This window comes from Marmota flaviventris, chromosome 1 (genome assembly GCF_047511675.1).
Source record: "Marmota flaviventris isolate mMarFla1 chromosome 1, mMarFla1.hap1, whole genome shotgun sequence".
Classification (NCBI taxonomy): domain Eukaryota; kingdom Metazoa; phylum Chordata; class Mammalia; order Rodentia; family Sciuridae; genus Marmota; species Marmota flaviventris.
Genome location: NC_092498.1, coordinates 125,882,167 through 125,900,461, shown reverse-complemented (window position 1 = coordinate 125,900,461; position 18,295 = coordinate 125,882,167). Strand labels below are relative to the sequence as shown.

At 56.3% G+C, this 18,295-nt stretch overlaps 1 protein-coding gene across 1 annotated transcript in view; it reads right to left on the bottom strand.

Moving 5' to 3' along the window:
- Positions 1-3,408: 3,408 nt before the first annotated feature.
- Tmem132d (transmembrane protein 132D) overlaps positions 3,409-18,295 on the bottom strand; it is a 500,207-nt gene continuing 485,320 nt past the window's right edge. Inside the window, exons 6-9 of the mRNA XM_027952047.2 lie at positions 10,017-10,222; positions 8,862-9,135; positions 6,694-6,885; positions 3,409-4,593 (exon numbers count right to left, since the gene is read on the bottom strand). Of these exons, the coding sequence (XP_027807848.2) occupies positions 3,409-4,593; positions 6,694-6,885; positions 8,862-9,135; positions 10,017-10,222 (1,857 nt within the window). The remainder of the gene's footprint in view (positions 4,594-6,693; positions 6,886-8,861; positions 9,136-10,016; positions 10,223-18,295) is intronic.

Sequence of the window (18,295 nt, the reverse complement as noted above, 5' to 3'; positions counted from 1 at the left end):
AGGACCAACTCTAACACCTTCAGGCTCCAGCTCTGCGAGATATGTTTCTACTGCTCACATTTCCCAGGTTGTAGTCCTGTTAGGACCACATTCCTGCACGGGAACCTGAGAAGCAGAGAGCAGGTGCCTCCCCAGAAGGCCAGGTGGCAAGGGGAAGCTGGCTCTGTGCTTGCTTGGGCCTCCAGCACAGGATGGGAGACTTTCTTCTTGGCAGCCTACAGGGGGCGTAAGTGAGCTGGCAGCCAGGTGTGAGAAACAGCAGTGTCACTTTATTCACATCCCAAAAGATGCCCTGTAGGGACTTCAGCTCATTAAGACCTTTGCACATGGCTGTCTGGAAGTCTGGGCACATAGATCACATTAGGGAACTTGTCACAGTGGCACCTTCCTGTTGTTTTGAGGCAACGACCTCCCGTGTTGGCTTGGGAGGTGCTAAAGTGATACTCTGCTAATGGTCTTGGGAGCACAGGGTCCCTCCGGCTCTATCCCCTCTCCCCTCTTTGAGGTGGAGACAAGCTGGGGAGAAATGTTTCTCTAGGACAAGAAGAGCCGCGAAATGGGCACCCACGGGACTGCCATTCACAGCCAGGAAGACCTGGGTCGGGAGACCCCTACCCCTGCTCAGTCCAAGTCCAACCAGAAGCCCTTTTGCCTGGGTCTGGATCAGCAAGGGAGAGTAGAAATCTAGGTCATTTTAGGTGAAAGGGGCAAGGTTTTTAAATGTTAGCTCAACCTTTCTCTATTTTGAAACCTGTCTTATTGCCTTCTGTAAAACTTATGGCTCTGCAAAAGATGTTTGTCATTAGTGCCCGCCCCCCCAAGTGGGTGAGGTCTTTGAGAGGGGCTGTGGTCACCTCTGCTCTATGTCTGTTGCTCACAGTCCCTCCTGGCACACAGCTGCTCAGGAAGTGCTGGTGAAATAATGGAGGATCCCGCCTGCTGTGTGCCTCCGGGACTCCACCAGCTTCTCTGTGTGATTGTCAGGCTGCAGGTGAGACAGGGTCTAGCTTTAAGCTTTTGAACCCAGCCCAGTGTTACTGTGAGTGAAGACCAAGGCTGGAGAAAGACAGAGCACCCTCCTGGCTCCCGCTCGGAGCAAGGCTGCGCTGTGGCTCCTGAACAGCTCCGGCTTTCCACCATCCATCGCTCAGTGTGCTTTTAGGAGGGAATTACACGTGTGATTTATTTGCAAATCCTTTCCGGTCCTGGAGGAGAGATGCTTAGCACACAATGCAGTTTGTCATCAGATGTCAACATCCCCTCCATGCAGACAGCAGCATTACACGATGTCAGGGTGTAATTGGATTGTGCTGGATCCTCAAATCTGCATTTTCATTTACCAAAAGCCACTGCACCCGGAGAGCCATTTGCAACCGATGCCAGCCCCTGGGAGGGGTCAGCACGCAGGGAGACAAAGATCAGCCATGACGCTGCTGAATGCACGTTTTATATTTACAGTAGGCAAGTTTATAAATATATATTACATTCTTACAATCTACAATACATTCTACACAGAGATGGACTTGGGAGTGGGCAGTGGCTGCGGGAGTCAACGGAACGTCTCAGGGGAAGAATGGCGAGAAACAGGAGCAGGGGCAGAAAGCAAAGGACTGTCATGGGAAAGAGGTGACGGTGAGTCACCCAACTAAACAAGGCGAGAAAACTGGGGACAGGAGCATGTGACGTACTGGCTGCAGGGATCCCAGTGTCAGAGCTGTTAGCACCACGGTTGGAGGGAGAGTGCCAGGGCTGGAAGGGTGGCCTGCTGGGACCGACACATGTGTCACACCATGGGAGTTCGACTACGTGGCAGGGAGAGAGAAAAAGAGGAGGCGGAGGAGAGGAAGGAAATAGAGACCCATAGAGGAAAGCAGCAGGAGGAGAGGAAGAAGAGAGTGCAGAGGACCAGCAAGAGAGTTTGAAAAAGAGCTGAAGAACAGAGAGAGAGAGAGAGAGAGAGAAAGAGAGAGAGAGAGAGGGGAAATCGCACAGTTGAAAACACAGAGAGCGAGAGCTGGCTCCACAGCCTCTGCTCTATGTCTCTGCTCTGTGGCCTCCGCTGCCACCTCCCCTCCACCTTCTCAGGTCCTGCCCCGCTGGGTGCATCCAGCCTGCCATTCTGTCTCCATGTGAGATCGGGTGAGGCTCACTCCACCCTCACAGGTCTTTTATCTGAGGGTCTTCCCAGAGCCCTTTGGACATTAAGCAAGGGTAAGCCTCCCAGGGCCACCTGGAGGACCGCGACCTAGTGCCGCCTCCTCCTCCCCTGCACGCCAGGCCTCCCTCTGCCTCTCCTGGGGAGGAAGCCCGCGGGCTGACCAGGCCCATGCAGGCCCACCTGCCTGCTGCCTCCTCTCACAGCTGGTCCTGCTCTGCACACCCTGCTTATGACACTCGGACCCCAGAGCTCTATTAATGGCCTGATGGCAAGTGGCTGGTGGAAGACCAAGGTGAACAGCATGGGCCCATCGCAGAAGGGTCCCCTCTTCTTTCTAGCTAAGCAGCGAGAGGAACCCACCTCCTTTGGTGTTGAATTCACTGCCCACTCCCCAGGGACCAGGCTCCCCCAGGTGAAGCATGTCCCGGGCTGCTCTGCCGAACGTCACCTGGAGTTGACACAAAACCCCAGGGAGGGGACTGAGCACATGCTGGAATCTGCCCACCCCTACCCCAGATGCAGGTGACCAGCAGCTTCTGAAGGTGGAGAAGCAGTGAGGAGCAAGATCTACAGAACAGACTTGTGGAGAGAGCCTGGTTTCTCGACCCTGAAATTCTGTGCCCAGTGTCCTCAGTTTACCCAACAAGGATGGCTCTGGAGTGCTGGGAAGAGCGGTGGTGTTTGTCTTGGCAAGTTGTTACAAAGTTATCTGTGGCCTATAAACCTCTGTTTGCCTTTCTGTCCTCGTCAGCACCTGCCTGGGTCTGTCGATAACCCAGGCAGCTTCAACCTGGCCCTTGGGAGGTGGCCACTCACAGCCATGCCTGCCGTAGCTGCTGGACACTCGCTGGTGCCCATGGTCATGCTCACAGCCAGGCAGCTGCACCCATGGGAGCGCACACTTCTCCCATTGATTTGGGCACGTATAACCTGAACCTGGCTTTACTTCTGCTGTCCGTCATGTGGAATTTTACGAAATCCAAATTGCTTCCATTAAACAGAGACACTGGTTTTTTGCTGGAAATGCTCAGAAGCTCCGTGATTCACAGTCCTTTTTGCTCCAAGTTTAAAGAACCTTCCCCTGAGCAAGACCTGGTGGGCCAGGACGTGAGCCTCGAGGCTGGCCGGGCCTCCCCAGCCAACCGGGGCATTTTCTGGACGGTGCCAACCTTCTCCTGTCCTGCCCCCTCCCTTCTTCCGGGTGCCCTCATTCAAGGCTGCAAGGTGGTATGCACAAGCATCGGGCCGGCTCACACGTCTTCATGGAGCCTCTCCACGTACTCCTGCGGCTCCTTGCAGCCCCCGGGGTCCAGGTCCTGACAGACCCACTTGATGTCGTCCTCCCTGCTCATCACGGTGGAGCTCCCCGCGGGGCACCCGTCATCGGGGGAGAGGGCGGTGAAGGTGGTAAAGGTCACTCTTTTCCTTTTCGAGGTAGGGGACGTTGGGGGCTCACTTTTCTGGTCTTTCCCGGCCGTGAGCACCACTCCCGTGGGTGTGAGCAGCTGCCCATTGATGCTTTTGTGGGAGCGCGTGCCCAGGAGGTACTTGCTCTCCTCCACGTCCAGCTCCCGGTCCACGGCAGTGATCTGCTCATCCTGGGAGGATGCAAAGTTCATGTGGTTCTCCAGCAGCTCTGCCCGGTTGCTCAGCCCCACCCAGTCGTGGGCGTGGCTCATGCCCTCCTGCTCCTCGAAGGGCACTTGTTTGTGCCTGTACTTCAGCGCAAAGGCCACACAGTTGATGAGGAAGACCAGGATGGCCAGGCAGAAGACGCCCAGCAAGGCGTACATCCCAATCTCCAGGTCGCTCAGCCCTTTGGATGCTTGAGCCGGGTCATTCTCCTCCGTCTCCTCATTGCTTCGGGGGAGGTCGGCCGCGTCTGGGAAACTGGTGATATCCACAGGGATGGTCTGCAGGCGGCTGTCACCATCTGGTGGGCTTCCCTGGCCATCCTTCTTCTGGAAGGTGGACCTCTCGGTGGTGCTTCCTCTTCCCTCCATGAGTCCCATGGAAGAGCTGCCCAGGTACTGGCCTTCAGGGCTCCCCCATTCCTGCAGGGGTGCTTTGGACCTCCGATCCCCAACGTCACTTTCCAGGTGGACCCCTGTCCCCATGGGTCTGCCATCGCTGACATTGGGGTTAGCATCGTTCTGGCCAAACTTAACTTTGATGTTTGCCGTTCCCACAGCGAGCACACTCTTTCGCTTGGATTTCTGGCATGACTCACTAATGACCATCTCCACCTTGACCAGCGCTCCTTGTCCTTCCGATTCCGCAGCGATTATCGGCCACTTGAACCTGGGGTCTTGGTGGATGGAGACCACCTTTTCATCCAAGGACGTGGCCAGCAAGGAGAAGTCCTTCCCATCATAGATATCCAAGGGTGTGACTGAGCCATCACTGAACTGGACCCAGCAACTGATGGCCGCTTCCTGTTGAGTAAAACAGGTGAATCAGAATGGGCTGGAAAGCTCTGGAAAGCTCGCTGGCGGGTCCCAGTAAAGGGAAACAGCAGCCGAAGGGGTGCTACGGAGCAGAGGAAACCACTGGAGTGGTGTAGCAAGAGGTCAGAGGTAGCCAGGGCACCTAGGATTCATACCCACAAAGACTCACAATCAAAACAAAACGGCACCCAGCTGGCATGCAGCATTGTGCACCAAGGTATGCTTCCCTGGAACGTTGGAGGGAAGATGGGCTGGTGGCTGCTCACTCCTGCACAACAAAGTCAATGGGGTGTCAGAGGTTGTCACTGGTTAGTGGGAGGGCTTACGAGGGTGGCCTGTGTAAGTGGAAGATATTCATTCTGTTATGTTTACATTGCCTTAAGGTGAGCCACCAGACTAAAGCCGAGCAGGGGGAGCGCTTCTCGAATCAGGGAGAGAAGCTTGACTTGGGGACAATCAGGATGGATCCTGGATCCTGAGGTCATCCCTCCTTGCCTTGGGCATAGAGAGAGCTAACCACCTGCGAGTGCCTCTAGGAAATGATAAGGGTCCATTTCTGAACAAGGAGGGAGCTTGTTCCACTTGCAAGGCCCATAAACAGCCCTCTGTGGAAACCCTTATGTCAGCACACAGCCACACACACCCCTCAGCATGCACACACAGCCACACACACCCTCAGCTCACACACACAGACACACACAACCCTCAGCACGCACACACAGCCACACACACACCCTCAGCATGCACACACAGCCACACACACCCTCAGCTCACACACACAGCCACACACACCCTCAGCTCACACACACAGCCACACACACACCCTCAGCATGTACACACAGCCACACACACTCTTAGCTCACACAAACAGCCACACACACCCTCAGCTCACACACACAGCCACACACACCCTCAGCACACACACAGCCACACACACACACCCTCAGCATGCACACACAGCCACACACACCCTCAGCTCACACACACAGCCACACACACCCTCAGCACACACACAGCCACACACACACCCTCAGCATGTACACACAGCCACACACACTCTCAGCTCACACAAACAGCCACACACACCCTCAGCTCACACACACAGCCACACACACCCTCAGCACACACACAGCCACACACACACACCCTCAGCATGCACACACAGCCACACACACCCTCAGCTCACACAAACAGCCACACACACCCTCAGCTCACACACACAGCCACACACACCCCTCAGCTCACACACACAGCCACACAGCCTCAGCTCACACACACAGCCACACACAACCCTCAGCATGCACACACAGCCACACACACCCTCAGCTCGTACCATAGCCACACACAACCCTCAGCTCACACACACATAGCCACACACACCCTCAGCTCACACACATAGCCATACACAACCATCAGCATGCACACATAGCCACACACACCCTCAGCTCACACACAACCACATGCAAACATAAGGTGCCTTCACAACACACAGCACACCCAACACACTCGACACACATAGACACACATACACAAACACACACGTGCGTTCACTCAGACAACAAACACACAGCCCACACCCTGTTATCACACAAGGAAGAAAATCACCAAGGGTGCCATCTCGCTTGTCCCCTTCTCCTGGAGCTAAACAACTAACTGGGAGCACAACCCCTGTCTCCTTCCCAGTCCCCAGACCTGGTGCCCGGCTCTGTGCAGGGCCTTGGTGCAGACTGTGGTGATTCCCAAGGCTGCCCCTGCCCCTGTCCCTCCACGGCTGGAGAGGTCCCACCATGTCCAGTCAGGACTGTTTGGACGGAGCAGGAATGGGCATGTGAGACAGCAGGTGACACTGTGACGCAGGTGGACCAAGGGCTCCCCGTTTGCTTTTGTGTCCTGGTGGCTCTTAGTTTCACCTGCTGAAATCTTTTCTGCCTTGGTCAGAGGGAGCTGGGGGGGCCCCAGGGGGAGCAGCCACCTGCTGTGTGTCCTCCTCTTCCGGGAAGCCCTCCTGCAGTGGACATGAACTGTTTGTCCAGGTGTCCACCTGGTGCAAAACCCACCTGACCTGGGAGGAGCCTGATACCTGCTCACCTGTTTGGGCCTCTGCAAAAGTTCCTGAGCCACCGCGGTGGCAAAGATGGCTCTGTTGCTCCCAGGGCTGAGCTGCAGGGACAGTGACAGTCCTGTCACCAGCTGCACCCCCAGGTCTGTGATGGTCACCTTCTCATCCAGCACGGTGATGGTCTTTTCAGCCAGGATGGCATCCGACAGCGGGGACAGGATCTAAAGGGCAGAAGCAGCATCGTCAGAAAGGGCTCCATGTGGTCCCAGGGACTTGTCCCCTGGCACAAGGGTGCTCCACACAGGGTGGGAACCAGGACAGGAGAACGAGGATTGGGAGATGGGCCTCTCCCACGGGGCCTTCTTCTAGAACAAATCTCTTGATCCAGTTTCCAGGCATCAGCGATCAGTGGTCAGATCTTTCAAGACCTTTGTCTTTGGTGGGAGTTGGAAGCTCTTGCCACAGGGAAGACGTTTGTCTGACATAAGTCATACTTGACTGTGGGATTAGTGGCCATTATTATTATTTTTTAAACCCAGAAGGTTTTATATAAAAGGGAGATTTCTGGTTCCTGGAAAAACTGCATTGGAAGGTGGCTCTGGGCCGGCAGCTCCTCCTGACGTCCCCTGCCACAGTCCTCTGTGCTCCCTGTTGTCTGCCCAACCCTAAGCTCCCCACTGTTTCAACAAGCACACCTGGCCTGCTTGCCCTTGCTGATGGCACTTTCTAGAGATTCTTGTGCATGTGACTCTCAGTCCACAGTCCAAACCCATCTACAGCTCCCAGCTGTATCAGATTCAACCGACGGTGATCAGCTGGGTGTGAACTGCACATGGGAGGACCCGTCCTTCTCTGTGTTCCCTGAACTACACACAGAATGGCACTGAGTTCCACAGCATCCGCACCACTTTAAGGTCTAGGAGTGAACCAGAGATGGCGGAAAGAGTGGCAGGGTGCCCAAAGTGTATAGGCACATACTCTGCTGTGTGACATGCGGACTGAACCGGGGGAAGTCTTGTACCCTCAGAAACCCACCCCTGTGATTACCTCCTTGGATAAACTCATCTCTTTACCAGTCCATTTTGCAGAGTGGTTGAGTCCCAAATGTTCCATGTCCCAGTACCGCTGCAGCTCCAGGGTATCCCCGGGCAGCGCTGATTTGGAAGCCTCAGATTGCCTGGGGTGCTCCCCTCTCCTACACGGGGGGCACTGTTAGGGGATGAACTCATCCTTTGTTCCCAGCTGGGGGGTAAATGACCAAACCTGCAGAAGCCTCCCCGCATGGCCTCCCGCCCCGGCCACTTGTACAAACCTTTCTTCCAAACCCCCCAGAGCCACTGGGGCTTGAACCAAGGACTCAGAACTAAGTAGGCCAGTGCTCCTCCACTGGGCTACGAGGTCCTGGGCTTAATCCCCAATGCTGCAAACCCCAAAATAAACTTAAAAATAAAGAGCAAATAAAGGATGGCTGCGTGGAGGGATCGGACATCCTAAATCCACAGGGAGGCCCGTGCAGAAGAGGGAGGAGGGAGGAGAGGAGGGGAGGACAAATGGTGCGAGCTCAACAAAATCTTGTTATGAGCACTTGTAAGTATACCACAGGGGTCGCACCTTCCCGGATCTGTGGAAAGCACCAGTGAAAACAGATAGATAGAGGAGCACAAGGAAGGTCAGGGGGTAGGGGAGGGAGGAAGGGCGGGCAGGGCCGGAGAGGCGGACAGGAATCAGTGCGCACATGTGTGATTTTGTCAGTGTGGACCCCTACCCTGCACAACCATGACGCTGCACTGTTTAAACCACCAGCAATGCCCGCGGGCCTCTCTGTCCCCATTCCCTGCAGCGGGCACCTGCCCACAAGGCCAATGGCGTGATAGCCCCCTGCCGTCCCCACACCCCTGGGATGTTCAGGTGCCATCGGGTCAGAGGTGGGACTTGGCCAAGGTGGCAAAGACGTCATGGAGAAACGTGAAGCTTAGGCGGGGACGTCGGGAGGTGGAGGGTGGAGGCCAACGTGGGCCTGGCAGGTGCTCAGGGGAGGGCCACTCAGACCAAAGAGTATTTCCCAAGATCCAAGGCCAGTGTGACCCATGGAGTCCTTGCTTGTCCATGTCATTAAGGTCACCCCCAGAATGGAGTTTGCTCTGAGGAATTTGCTGAGGCAGGGACACAGAAGCCCTTGCCTCTGGGGATGTCCTACCTGAATGGTGGTCATCCCCAGCTCCTGCCCGGCCAGGACCAGCCCTCCCTGCAGCTTGGCGATCCTGGGCTCCTCCACCTGCATGAAGCTGCTTATGAGCTCCGTGATGTCCACTTGCCAGTCTGAGCCCAGCAGGTAGGCCAGGTGGCCCCCAGGGCTGGCCGCCTCGGCCACAAACTGCGTCAGGACGCGCACCATGGCATGCTGGTACTGCAGGGTGCAGCCGCGGCCCCGCCGCTCCTCGTCCTCCTCCTCCTCACTGTCCCGAGCTGGCCTGTCAGAGAGCCAGTCAGTCCATCGGATACTTACTGGGGGCCAACTGCTTATGGCTGCAAATGTGATCCCCACCCCACCCTTGAGGGGTTCACCGCTGGCTGTGAGGCTCAGGCGCACACAGGGTGATACTGAGACTGGGCCATCGGGATGGCCTGGGTGGCAAGCAGGCTCAGAGGTTCCTGCAGGTGGGGCGCCCAGTGGCAGGTGGGGCATCCAGTGGCAGGTGGGGCATCCAGTGGCAGGCGAAGCCAACAGGAGGCTATTGGAGCAGAGACTGGCAGCCCTGTCCTGGACATACCTCACGGGGCCTTGGGTCCTGTCCTGCTGCACTGAGCTGCCCCTGCCCTTTCCCTCTGAGCCTAATCGCACTCAACGTGGGTCTGTATTAGGGAGTCTGTCTCACCCAGGCATACACACACACACACACACACACACAGAGGCATACACACACACAGGCACATGCACACACACACACAGGCATACACAGGCACATACACAGAGGCACATGCACACACACAAAGGCACACACACGCACACAGGTGCACACACATAGGTGCACACATAGGCACATGAACACACACACAGGCATACACAGGCACACACACATAGGTGCACACATAGGCACATGAACACACACACAGGCATACACAGGCACATACACAGAGGCACATGCACACACACACAGGCACATGCACATGCACACACATACAGAGGCAGACCCACACACCAGCACACACACACACACGCACACACAGAGGCACATACAGAGGCACACGCACACACATAGAGGCACACGCACAGGCACACACATAGTTACACATACAGGTACACTTACACACAGACACACACACATGCACAGGCACTCACTCACTCACACACCTTTTGTTGGAGACGATGGGGACTCTCCAGCCCTTGATCTGGTTGAGCTCGGTGTCTGAGACCTCGATCTGCAGAGGGAGCCGGGGCACCCACACGGTCACCTCCAGAGGACTGCTCAGGTGCTGGTAGGTGAAGCTGACTACCGCGTTTACCTTGCCTTTCATCTCCTTCCCGTTGACGAAGACGTAGTCACACCTGTCGGAGACCTGGGAGGGCATGGGGAGAGACAGCGGGGCCAGTGAGCCTCCGCAGGACCTGTGGCCCGGAGTACGGGCGGGCAAGGGGCTGTCGGAGACCTCCCTGGGAGGAGCAAGTTCCTGTGCAGGACAGGCACAGGCTGCTGCTTTTGGCAGTATGTCGCAGACGCTGTCACGAGGATGTTGTGTGGGCCATTGTGGATGTGACCAGCTAAGGACCTTCTATCCTCAGCTCCACTGGCAAATGAGCAATTGGCAAATGAAATCATCTAACATCACATGTATGTAAAGGGTAGGACCTGATATCCTGGTAAAGAGGTGACCATAAAATGATGTCACAACCCAGCTAATTCACACCACCACCTCACAGCGACCTCTGGGTGTGTGTGTGTGAGGACATTTATTACCTACTCTCTCGGGGAACTTCAGGCACACAATACGGTGTTGTTAAGAACCATCACCCTGTGGTACCTGCTGGACCGTTGCGTCCGAATAATGCCACGTAGTTGGAGTCTGTGCCTGACCCAGGCGCCCACTCCCCTCTGCCCAGCCCTGGCAGCCTCATTTGTACCCTCTGCTTCACGAGGTCGACTGTGAAGCAGACTCCACGTGTGAGAGTGAGTGGGTGGGTGAGACCCTGTGGTGTCTGCCCTGGGTCTGGCTTATCCACTCGAGGTCCCCCGGGCTCATCCAGGTGGTCCCCAATGCTGGGGTGTCCCTCCTCAGTGGGCTGAGCCACAGGTGCCCTGCTGCTTCTTCAGTCCCCTCAGTGGGCGCCGAGGCTGCTCCATGCCCTGGCTGCTGTGCAAGGTTCAGGATCTTGAGATGGGACTCCCTGGAGTATTGGAGTGGCCCTAATCATCACGCAGCTGCTCCTGGGGGGAAAGATTTGGTGCCAGCTGCAGAGGGGGTGCTTTGGCCCTGGTAGGATGTCTCTGGCCAGCTGGAAGGTGGAGGGAGGGTCTAGGGAAGAAGCTGGGGAACCCTGGAGCCCCACAGGGAGCAGAGACAGACACCACCACCCCGACCCTGGGAAAGCCATGTCTGCCTTTGGCCTTGGAATGACAAGGTCAGGGTTTTTGGCGGCCCCAGGAGCTAACCTAGAGAGGGAGGGGGCTGGGCCGAGGAGCCAGGAGAGCATCCGTCCCAGGCTGGCTGGCCAAGCGAGGAGCGGGACGGGAAGAGTCAGCGAGACCCTGAGGAGACCCAGGTGTGGAGCACCTGGCAGAGGACAGGGTTCCGGGCATCCTCCCTCCTGATGCTCATGGGGCCCAGGACACAGGTGCCATCACCACGGGCATCTCACAGACCAGGAACCGGAGGCCTGAGACGTGACGTCCCTTCTCCACATGCTGGGAAGAGGCAAAGAAGCACCAGGCCCAGGTCAGCCTCGGCCCGTCTGCCCCGCCCTGCCACGTCCTTCTGCCCAAATGCCTTCTGGGTTCCCATTTTTTAAAGGATGGGAACCTCTTTTGGCACTCAAAGGGGCATGAAGAAAAGCAGAGCAGCGATTACTGGGTTGTTCCAACATCACAGAAAGAATTTCCTGTGAAGGCCTTTCATCTGGGCACCAGGCATGGACTCCCCATGCAAAGGGGCCAGGAGCTCAGCCTCCGGGTGGTGACCGATGCCTCAGAGAAGGTGGGCCAGCTCCACTGTGAGGTGCAGGAGTTTACCACCCTCAGTCTCTGCCCAAAGCAGAAGGATTTCAGTTGGGTTGCAAAGCACGTGCACGAGGCTGTCCATAATCTGAGGCCTGGCCACGGTCCCTGCTCCTGACCCAGGTCACTTCCCTTCCATCTCCACCCCAGGCTGAACCATCACAGAGGAGCAGACTTCTTGAAAGAAATAAAGATGGAAGGGAGAGAGGGAGGGAGAGGGAGAAACAGAGAGGGAGGGAGACAGAGAGAAGAGGGAGTTGAGTGACAGGTGTCATTTCCTTGCTGGTCCAAGGAGGGACCATCAGGAGCTTCGCCTTCTCCTCACCACGGTACCTGCCTGGTGTTTAAGGTGGTGGTGGCCATCCGTCTAGATTCTCAGAGCCTGGGGTTCCCTGAGCCTCCCTACAAGGCCTCGAGGGTCAGGGTCCAAATGAGAGTTCCACCTTCCTCCTGCCTAGTAACTGGGACTTTGTTGGGGTTATTTGTCACCAGCCCATCCTGACTGCTACACCAGACATAGACCTATTCTGAGGGCTGTGCTAATAAAAATAGAATGGGCCAAATTAGTGGGTTTAGGAGGTGAGGGAGGTCTGAGTGAGTAAGGTGCATGAAGACAGAGGAGGCAATGTGGAGCTGGCTTCCAAGATTCTAATTGTTGTAAACGCCGAACAAGCCAAGAATGTGATTGGAGTCCACAGCGTGGGGCAGAGGTCTCCGTCATAAAACACGTCATTCCTGAGGCCGGGGTGATGGGAGCTGCCCTCCTCATGCTAAGGACTTTCTACTGAGTGACAGAGCACAGGACCCACGTCCATAGGAGTGGGGAGGAGAGTGGCAGCCTCGGCTTGGCCTGGTGGGGTGGGGAGGCTGGGAAGAGCCCGAGGGGAGGTGGAGGTCAGGGAGGCACAGGGAGGCTTGGTGGTAATGGACAGCAGCGTCTCTGAGCTGTGCACCTGGGAGGGTGAGGACACGTGCCTGGGGACACCTGGATCATGTTTTTAAAGAAATTTGAATATTATTTATTTATAATTCACAAGCATTTCACCTTTAATGACATCAATATTCCATGTGTTTATTAACGTATTTCACTATTAGCTTTTTCAATGTGAACTTGTTTTACTCAGCACGTTCGACACTTGGGCACCGGCGTGGGACACAGTGGCATGCCAGCCCGCGCCCTCTCCCCTTCACCTCCTGCACACACAGCAAGAGATAAGGCTGAAATCACAGAGCTGGCCTCAGAACGAGATGGCTTTACACAAACACGGAATGAACTCTACATAAAGGTGGCTGTGACGAAGTCTAAGGAGGAGGGTCCTCTCCCCAGGTGAGGGTACATGGTCAGAGCAGCTTAGGGCTCGCCCACGTGCACCAGCGGAACTGTGCACCCTGTCTGGGTCTGGACGCTGACTTCGCCCAACAGAGGTTTCAGAAAAGCCACCAGGGAGCCTCCGAGCTGAGTCGTGATCGGTGACAGCCCTGGGGAACTTCACAGATGAGAGAAGGGACGCCGTGGATGGAGAGAAAGGGGGAAAGCGAACTTTTAAACATGAATCTCACTGTGTGCACTCCAGGCGCACAGCGTGTCTGCAGACTGGTGGGAGAGCAGTCACCGTAACAAGGCACAGGGCACGTCTACCCTTACAGAGGCACCAGGCTCTTGTTGTCCCTGTGGTGGGAGCTCAAGTCCACTCATGGTGTGGGAATCCGAGTGCAGCTCCGCTGCCCTACAGTGCTCAGGATGGACCCCAGGTGTCCAGCCTGTTCACCCCCACGTCTGCCCTTTGTGTTTCTAACTCCTGGCCCTGAACCCCCTGTGCTTCCCCCCCTGCCTCTGGTCTCTGAGCCCCACAGGGAGCTGAGCGCAGGAGACTCTGCCAGACCCACAGACGCCGCCCTCCAGGGAGCGGAGGAGACCTGTCCATCACGTCTCCTTAGAACAGGGCTAACGGTACCTGTCAGGAACTTATTAACTGCCACTTTCCAGTGCTGACAATGTGAAGGGATGATCTATGAAAGCTCTGGGCCCCCTTTGTACTCCGCGCCCGGCCAGGCACCCTGTTCTGGGACGGAGTTAGAGTTAATATTTCCGACTCGTGTGCATAATCCGGCACTTATGTGAATTTAATGCCATTTCCTTCATTTGGGTTTAAATGCTGGATGAATTTAAATCTTAGTTAAATATCACCCATATTCATGGCACAATTTATGTTCTTCTGATATTTTTCTCTCTCTGCTTTTTTTTTTCCCAAGTGTAGAAGCAAGGATATGGAAATTCCTCTTTCGCCCTCAGGCTTGGCAGAAGTATCAGCCCCAGGGAGGCCAGTGTCTGGTCTGGCCCTGGTGGCCCCTCTTGTGGTTGGTCTTCATCCTGGACTGAGACAGAGCATTGATAACGCGGTGGCAGTGAGCGCGGCAGCAGCTGATGATGCAACGTCCCGGGTGGACAATAATTTCCACTTTACTAAGTCCCCACAGCACGCCAACTAGACAGGTGCTATTGCCCTGTTTTCAGATGGGGAAGCTGAGGCTCTGGGCTAAGCAGTCACAAGGGCCTGATCTCCTGGGCTAATTAATCAGAAGAGAAGTCTGGCTCGCTCTTCCCAGTGAGCTTTTTGAGAAAAGGTTTCACTGCACTCAGTGGCTTCTGATAGAGGACAGGAAACTTTCTGCCCAGGGAGATGTGCTGTAGAGAAGATGCTGGGCCAGGAGGATCTCTGGGAGCAGGCAGAGACAGGCTGCAGATGTGAGGCCAGCCCTTGGGGTCAGTGGAGACCACAGAGGGAGTGAGAGCCAACTTGAGCCTGGAGTGACCCTAGAACGGTCTGAATCGGGTCCCCCCTCCCACGTTCGTATGCTGAAGCCCAGGCCCCCAGTTCCTCAGGACGCAACTCCACTTGGAGGAAGGTCTTTTAGGAACAGAGTGAGTTAAAATGGGCCACTGCCCTGGGTTCCGGTTCAGTCTGACGGGTGTCCTTACAGAGAAGAGGTTAGAAAGCACAGAGACATCAGGTTTGCACACAGTGAGAGGGGCTGTACCCCACCAAGGAGGGTCCTCAGAGAAACCAGCCCTGCCTGCCCTCAGACTGAGTCTTCAGCCTTGGGAGCGGGGCGAGAGGATGGGTTTCTATTGCCTGAGGTGCCAACCTGCTGCCGGGTGCTGCTGTGGCAGCCCCGCAATCCAGGCAGCGGAGGCCACAGAAGAACCTTCTTCGGCTCTGTCTTTGCGGCTGTTTGCCGTTTCAGGAGAACTTGCCAGCAGCGTGGAGAGGAGGCTGGCTGGGGCCTCCTCGGGGTGGCAGTGTTGGTGGAGTCTGGCTTCGGGGATGAGGCTCTCTGGAAACCTGGCAAGAGCCCACGTGTGGCCCCTCGGTTGGTTCTTGCGGTAGCAGATGAGGTAGGGGATCCTCCGACACCCACTGTACGGGTGAGACACGGGCACCCTGAGATGAGGTTGTGTGCTCAAGTTCACAAGGCTGTACATTGGGTCTGGGTGTGGTCCAGTCCAGGCCCTTGCTGGCCCTGGCTGACCTTGTAAGTGTTGCGGTGAGATTGTGGTGCCTGCTGGGTTGCAGGGCCCAAAGAGAAGGTCGTTAGGTGGCAACTTCTATGAAGGTCAAAAGGAAAGAGGCAGCCATGCCAGGAGCCTTAATCTTCTGCAGGTGGCCACAGCTGACCACTGGCAGGGAGGCACAAGGGCCCAGGGGCTCCCCACTGGGGCCCCTGCTCCCACCTCCCTGCGTGGAGCAGGAGACTGCCTGGGAGGAAGCTGGGTGGCTTCTTTTGTCTGCTGTGACGTCCTCTCCGTGTGACATGGAGCAGATGTCGGCGTCTTTGGGATCATCTTACTGGAAAGCCTATTTTCCTCCAGTCATAGATCCGTGTTCCCAGGAAGCTCCGGTATTTCCAGTGAGCTTCAGCCAGCAGGAGGCGTGTTCAGTGCATGTCTCTGCTCTCAACCTCGTGGTCATGGGGCACGGTCGCCTCCCACACGGTGCTCCCACAGGAGACCATTTCACCAGCCACGGAGCAGCTCTGACCACAGGCAGGCACCGCTCCAGACCGGGCTTTCTTGGCCTCAGCCACATCTATATTTGGGGCTGGACAATTGATGTCTCCTATACTGACCTGTGCACAGCAGGACGTGGAGCAGCATCCCTGGCCTCCCCCCTGCAGAGGCCAGCAGCAGCCCATATCCAGTCCGTAACAATCAAAGATGTCTGCAGACCTGGCCAAAGGACCCTGAGCAGCAGCAGCCTCTCCAGAGGAGGACCGCCATGCCAGGGTGGGTTCTGAATCTGGTCATTTAAGCCCCATTACCTGCCTCTGCTTTGGACAGTGGACTCCAGATCCGTGGAGGCTTCCTGACACACGGCTTTACCCACCCACAGCGGGAGACTCTTTGCAGTCCCTCCTCGGGCTCAGTCGCTGTGTCTCCCGGTCTGTGCTGACACGCAGCCCGTCTGTCCTTCTCATCATCCTGGAGGTTGGGGGACTCCATCCCCTTTATCTTCATGGAGAACTTTGGGACTCAGGGCATGGACGTATGTGGCAGAAGGTGTTTCCCAGGAAGGCCTGGCCACCTGTCCTGCCACTTACTTCCTCCTCTCCAGAGTGCCCTTCTCACAGCCCTGCTGGACAGCACAGTCCAGCCCCTGGTCCTGGTTCTGGGCTGGCCTCAGGGACTTGCTGACCAGCAGGATTTGGTGTAAGTGCTGCTGACCCGAGATCTCTCTTCTCTCTCAAATGGGATGGACATGGGAAGAAGCCAGGCCCAGGATGGCGGAGGGCCTGACAGAGACTGAGAGGACCCTGCTTGGGGCTTTGGGTCCCTTCCTCCCTGCACTCTGGACCCTGCCCTCATCCCCAAGGAGCAGGAAGGAGAGAAGCAAGCTGGATTTGGGAGCTGGGCTCCGTGAGTGACCAGCACATGTAGACTGGCCCTCCTGTCTCTCAGGTTGCTGGGGAAACACCGTCACCATCAATGTCCCTCTCACACACGCATGCACACGTAGGTACCAACACAGATAAAAAGAAGGAAATTGGAACCCTCTGGAGAACCCTGAATAAGCTGACTTCTTCCTGCTCCCAGATGTTGACGTTTCCCCACGTGGCTGAGCCTTTTCTGAAATACCTTTTCTTCCTCTTTGAAGATGAATCGTCACTCTTGTCAAAGCAATTACATTTTTAAAAAGCATTTGAATTGGCACCTAATAATTGCACACATTTATGGGATACCCTGAGATAATTCGGTAACCGAACAATGTGCCATGATAAAATCAGGGTGGACACATGTCCATCGCCTCAAGCATCTATTGTTTCTTTGTGTTAGAAATCCCTGGCTCCTTTCTTCTGCTTCTTTACAGGACAATTTATTGTGAGCCAGAGCCACCCTCCCCATGGTGCTATGGACACTAGAAATCCCTCCTCCTATTTCAGTTTCCTGAATGACTTTCAATAGTCGCTACTGACAATCCACGGGCTACCTCCGAGGCTGCTGCATGTGGTCATGCAGCGCTGTCGCTCTGAGGAAGCAAGTGAGGGTGCAGTTGGTGGAGAAGCGAGGACAGAGGGAATGGCTGCTTCCTATTGGCCCAAATGTCCATGTCCTATTTATGGATAAGCAATGTTTGTGCAAGTGACAGGGTCCCAAGGGGACGCAGCCTGAGTTCCTCAGTACGCTCTCAAGAGGAGCATCAGCCAGCAATCGCTGGGTTCTGCTTCATGGAAATGAGACGCCCCGGGTGTGACGACCCGAGGAGGGCAGCTGCTGTCTCGGAGTTCCGAGCCCTCCTCCGTGCCCTGTCTGACTTGCCCACTGTCCCTGCTCAGGGCTTTCTGGGGGACGGCTGGCAGGACACTCCTGGGCTGGAGGACGGAGGGGTTGTCCCCGCCCTTCTTCTCCTTGGGCTCCCGGCCTCCCCGCTCCTCCCTCGAGCACCACCCAGCAACACCTCTGGTTTCTCCAGCCTGCTCAGACCCAGCCTCATCTCACCCCTCAGAGCAAGGGCACCAGCCGGCTGGCCCTCCTCAGGAGCTGACTCCACCTCCAGGGCTCCCTCTGCGCCAGCTGCCCAGCCAAGTCCCCTTGGAGGCTCCCAGGCCTGCAGGACATCTCGCATCAAATCCTGTTCCCATAACCCCAGGCTCTCCTGTCCCTCAGCACCAGGGGACAGCTGCTCCTGCAGATCACCTGCACAGCACTTCCGGGCTCCCTTCCCCTTTCAGGTGAAGAGCTGAAGCTTCGTGTGCAAGCAACTGTTCCTTATATCAAAATGTCTCCTTCAGGTGACCAGCGCAGACTCGTCCCTGGCTGTCCTTGCCTGGAACCATAGGAAGCCGGGCAGCCCCTGCACTGGGGTTGCAGGGTCCCTGGCTGGAGCAGGCTGGAAGGTGGGGAGCCCCGACCTCCTTCTTCTGC